The 5,521-nt window shown below is 41.5% G+C and overlaps 2 protein-coding genes across 6 annotated transcripts in view; both read right to left on the reverse strand.

Moving 5' to 3' along the window:
• LOC116672854 (zinc finger protein 79) overlaps positions 1 to 5,521 on the reverse strand; it is an 11,053-nt gene that overhangs the window by 4,374 nt on the left and 1,158 nt on the right. The gene's annotated exons all lie outside the window — the stretch shown is intronic.
• On the reverse strand, positions 4,613 to 5,520 carry LOC116672855 (oocyte zinc finger protein XlCOF19; the record flags this gene model as incomplete). The annotated part of the gene is given in 1 exon segment (XM_032504822.1): positions 4,613 to 5,520. A coding segment is annotated over 1 exon segment (455 nt), but the record flags the coding sequence as incomplete, so codon positions are not given.

A 5,521-nucleotide genomic window follows, 5' to 3' on the forward strand; every position in this document is an offset into this window, starting at 1 on the left:
CCGTTACTACAGTAAACAGGATATAAAGTATGTAGTAGTCTGGGTTATACATGTCATCACAATTACATAATCAGATTAGAAAATTAGATTTTAATCACATAGTAAATGTTTACTTAACTACATATGGCCATTTTAAAATGATGAAACTTTCCGATTGAGGTCTGCCCGCATGTTTTTGTAAGTCAAATTGAATCTAAGTAAATTGCCAAATATGTTATCATAGAACATATCTCTAAAGTAGAAGCAAGACTTATGTTACCAAGACGATTTTACTTGATAAATAGTTAGTTAAATTATTAAGTATAGTCGAAAACAGTAGCATAGTCATTTTTTTTCTTGAATTGAGGTGGAATAACTTTCCCGTACAACGGACACGTGACGTACAATGTGCGCGTGGTCGTGCGCAAGCGGTGTCACCATACTTTCAGTTTTAGGGTCGCTTCGCCTCCTGGAACGGTTGCTTGTGAAGCCAGGAGCCAATCTAATATGGAGATAATGGTAGACAAACCGGACCGTTTTCCGCTCCGGCCTCGTTCTGCTTTTTCTGGCCTTAACAATATCGGTCTCGAGACTTCTCCACTTTTGACGAGCGAGGCTGTTTCATTTTTCCCCTAGTTTTTGAGCGTTTTCTCGCAGCGAATTTAAGTAATTGGCTGTCGATATATCTTTAACGACCAATCATATAAATGTGGAAACGGCGAACCTCTTCGCTCAAGTCTCTCCTCAAAAAATAGCACCCATGTTGTCTTGTAGGTCATTCTTCTTCATTCTTCCTCTTGCAAACCAACATGGAGGGGCATACGCTACCATGGATGAGTGGAGTATGTGGTGTAGCTAGTCTGGAAAGAGCTAGCTAACGTTAGATTAGCCGCCTCTTAACTGTCATATGGCTAGCCGGACAGCTCGGAAGTGGTCGATTATCAAAGAGTGAGTAAAGGACAAAAACTGAACGGAGCTTCAACACCGAGCTTTATTCTACAACTGGACCATACATGTTGTGTGTATTTTTATACATGAGCAGTAGAATACAGGATAACATCCAGTAAATGAAGTTCTTTACGTGATGTGCAGTCTAAGCTAGATGTAATATTAAGTGTTACAGGCCATGGTCCGAGGGGAAATAGGGAGAACCCTGCCTGCAGCATGTCGACACATAGTGCGGCACAACAACACCAAAGGTAGGCAGTAGGACCACTTGCGGCACTTGAGCAGTGCAGTTATATTTCTGTTAAATGGGTCTTTCTGCGACTAATCAAAAGTTAAAGGAGAATTCCGGCCAATACTAGTGTAACCTTGATCACTATAAATATGCGAGTACTTCGATGCTGAAAAAAACACGACCTGAATGGTGCAAAGCAACACTGAGTAGTTGCAGCTACATGTACAAGGCTCACTGAGCTAAAATGGCAGTAACAGGGCAAGTTGTTTAGAGTGCCTTTGTGCCTCTTAACAGACAAACAATGCAATGAAAATATGACTGTACAACATGAACAGGACCCGTACGTAACATCAAGATGGTTTCAAGTCAGACATTGTTTTAATTCACCTAACCTGTCATTATGTTGTTGCTTGCTTGGTTGAGCGCTAGAGCTAGCTAGCTGTTAGCTGCTAGCTGCTATGAGAAGTGTGTTCAGCCAGGCTTTTGTGTGAAAACCATAACACAGCAGTTCTGTGTGTATTGTAGCTCATCCATTGTGTGTGGTCAATCTGTGTTGGTGAGTAGGAGGCTGGCAGTGTGCCATCTGTGTGGTAGTTCCCTTAGCCGGGCAGGCAGCCTGCGTCCCCGCCTTCCTTCCCTCCGCAGCCAGCAACAATCCCACCGAGCGCCGTGGGTGGTGGGTCCTGGCTTTGCGGCAACAAATTGTAGTTATTTCACTAAAAAAAGGGATGAGCATGTAGTAGTTATGAACATATCAGTAAAAAACTATGTACAAAAAAAAAACAAACACATACAGGAATTACCTATTTTGAGGAGGAAATAAAACACATAAAATATAAATTGTTGCCACAAGGCATGGAGGCACCCCCTACACCCCCCGGTGTTCAGGGAATTGTTGTTGGCTGCGGGAACGCGAGGTAGGGGAACAAGTCTAACACAAGATTGAGAATGCCAAGCGTCTACTCACCCACACCAGATTGATCACAACAAAATGGAAAAGCTACAAATACCCACGGAACTGCTGCGTTATGATTTTCAGAAAAAGCTGGCTAACACACATTATCACTAGCAGCTAACGCTAGCCTGGCAGCTAACCAGGCAAGCTTCACATCCACCCCGGCAAGAACAAGACAGGGTAGGTAAAGTTAAACGTCTGACTGAAAATGCATCTGATGTTCGTAAGGGCCTGTTCATGTTGTACAACATATTAATTCCATTGTGTGTCTGTTAGAACAGAGGTTGGCAAGTTACTTTTAAAAAGTAATAGTTACTTTTCCAAAAAGTACCTAAATTAGATACTCGGTTACAAATATAAAAGTAATAGTTACTTTAGAAAGTAACAGTGTTACTTTCAAGTAAATTAAATGCCCAATGTGACCCACACTCCACCCCTCTTTAATTTGATGTTTCATTATGTGATAATCTGAATGATCTATAATGAAATGGACACTTATACAATACTTTATTATCGAAACAGTGTACACACATCTAAACTATTTTAATTGTTGCGCGGACCAAAGTGAGACTAGCTCCAATCAAATACCATTATGTAGATGTTAGTCTAGTGGATCAATACAACTAACAAAACATGTTTGGGACTTGATATTATTGCCTCAACAGGCCACAACGTAGCAAAATTAAATAATGCTTGTTAAAAACTATAGCAAAAATAAATGAGATAATTATATATATATCACACACACTCTGTTAGTGCAATAACGTAAGTGTGTGTGTGTGTGTGTGTGTGTGTGTGTGTGTGTGTGTGTGTGTGTGTGTGTGTGTGTGTGGGTGTGTGTGTGTGTGTGTGTGTGTGGTGTGGTGTGTCTCAGAAGTGATATGTGGTCAGCGATTAGCTTTGGAGCAAGTAGCGAGTCTAGAGTCACGTATGTAAGAGAAAACAAAGTGTCTCCCCATGTTTTCTACGCACCCCGGTGGGAAATCTTTTGAGGGAAAGTTTACCCCTCTCCTTAATTCATAATGCATACCTCTCCTCGCGTGACTGACTTTTTTAACTTTCCAACACCGCCCACTTGACCTACTGATTGGCCTTACATGAAATTTTACTCAACCTCAACTCAGCCAATAAATTAGATTACTCTTTTACTGAAAAAAAGTAACGTTAAATACGCCGTTGGTCCTATCACTGGTTAAGAGGCACTCTAAAACTTGCCCTGTTAACTGCCATTTTAGCTCAGTGGAAGTTTGTCAACATAGCTGCAGCTACTTCAGTGTGCCTACACCCATTGGTCGGGTTTTTTCAATCACAAGTACTTGCGTATTTATACGATCAGGGTAACATAAAATTTGCTGGAATTCTCCTTTTAAACATCTTTTTTTGCCTTTTGCTGAACTGAAGAGAATGGAAAGCAAGATCCTGGCAAGAAGTTGCTTACATTTTTGTAAGAATAACATATAGTCTGTGTACACACGCATGACAATACACAGGGAGATTGTAAAAATAGCAAGACAGCTCCACAGGTGCTGTAAACATATTTCAAAAGAAATTACAATTTACTCCAAAAATGAATGATCTTGATTTATGCCAAATAGAAACATTTATTTACATTACACTTGAAAAAGGCACCTTTTGAATAACCAGTCATTTACTTTTGATAGTTAAGTATGTTTGGTTGAACAAGGCTAAGAAGTGTCTTGGCAAGGACACTTCAACTGAGAGAAAGTTACAAGGTCCTTGTCACATAAGCAAGTCTCTTAAATTCTTGCTGATAAATTAAACAGTTCTAGCCATTTAAGTGGGGAGAATGATCCTCAGTTTTGACAAAAAATCTGCAGACTAAATAATACGTGTTGGTGATACTGACATAAATAATGCATCAAAACAGCACATCCTGGCGTGAAATAAACAAGCGTTTTCTTTACACTACTGATAAACTCTCTAAAAATCACAACAGCATGCTAAATGATACTCTATGCACCTTGATGGTTAACCTCATGTTGGATTTTTGAGAGAAAAAAGTCTTGTGACATGTTAAACATGGTAAGGTTTGTCCCCCGTGTGGTGTCCTCATGTGTCTTCAGCCCTGATTTACAGTGGACAGATTGTCACATTGTGAGCAAGATACGGCTCTCTCGGTGTGTATACGATGTTGTGTTCAAATGCATAGCTGTGGTAAACACCTTTTAACAGATGATTGACATCACGCGCCACGCTCCCTGTGTGCATGCGTGTGTGGACCAGCAAGGCACCAGAGCTACAAAAGGACATACCACATGTGGCTGCAAGGTAAGGCTTCTCTTTTTGAATCCTGAGGTGAACAGCAGCGGATATGACTGTGTGAATCTCTTGCCAAAAAAGTACAGGCATATGGCAGCTCACCGGTGTGAATGCGCACGTGGGACTTTTAAAACTGGCTTTGTCAAGAACGCTTGTACAGTACGAGCAGCCAATGGACTACTCTCCGCTGTGACGCACCTCTCCCCCACGCAGATGAACTTTAAGTAAAGATTGAGAACTAAAACTCTTCTCACAAAGGCGCAAGCAAAGGAACGGACTGTTCATTTAGATGTGAGTGAGTAAATGGTGTTTCAGGTGTTGGCGCCAGTTGTATGCCTTGTTACACTGAGTGCACTTGAATGGTCGTGCAGAAGTGTGAACAAGTGCGAGCACTCTTTAATTTTGGTAGATTTTGTATTCAGAAGTCTGTAAACTACAGTAACTAAGCTAATGGTCTCCTAAAACATGAGGTACACATTACTCCACACATGTAACATTTGAGTGTTCAGGTCCATATTTACATACATGTTGGTGTTGTACTGTCATGGAAATTCCCTAAAACAACGTCCCCTTGTGTAGAAATGAACCAGGCTTTTCTTTATAACTAAATATACATTCTCCAAAAGTCGAAACAGTATGCTAGATGATCGTATGGACCTTGAGGTCTACCCTCATGTTAAGCCTTGTGACATGGTAAACACTGGTAAGGTTTCTCTCTTGTGTGTCTTCATGTGTCTCTTCAGTCCTGTCTCCAGTTTGAACGACATGTCACATTGTGAGCAAGCATACGGCCTCTCTCCTGTGTGGAACTGCCGATGTTGTGTTAAATGCATAGCTGTGGTAAAACCTTTTCCACAGATGTCGCATTGATTAGGCCGCTCCCCTGTGTGCTTGCGTGTGTGCACCCGCAAGGCCCCAGAAGTACGAAAGGACATACCACATGTGCTGCACAGGTACGGCTTCTCTTTCTTATGCCTCCTGATGTGCACAGTGAGCATATATGGCTGTGTGAATCTCTTGTTACAAAAAGTACAGGCATACGGCCGCTCACCGGTGTGAATGCGCACATGGGACTTCATTTCTCCATTTGTCGAGAACCTCTTGTCACAGTACGAGCAGCCAAATGG

This window comes from Etheostoma spectabile, chromosome 23 (assembly GCF_008692095.1).
Source record: "Etheostoma spectabile isolate EspeVRDwgs_2016 chromosome 23, UIUC_Espe_1.0, whole genome shotgun sequence".
Classification (NCBI taxonomy): Eukaryota; Metazoa; Chordata; class Actinopteri; order Perciformes; family Percidae; genus Etheostoma; species Etheostoma spectabile.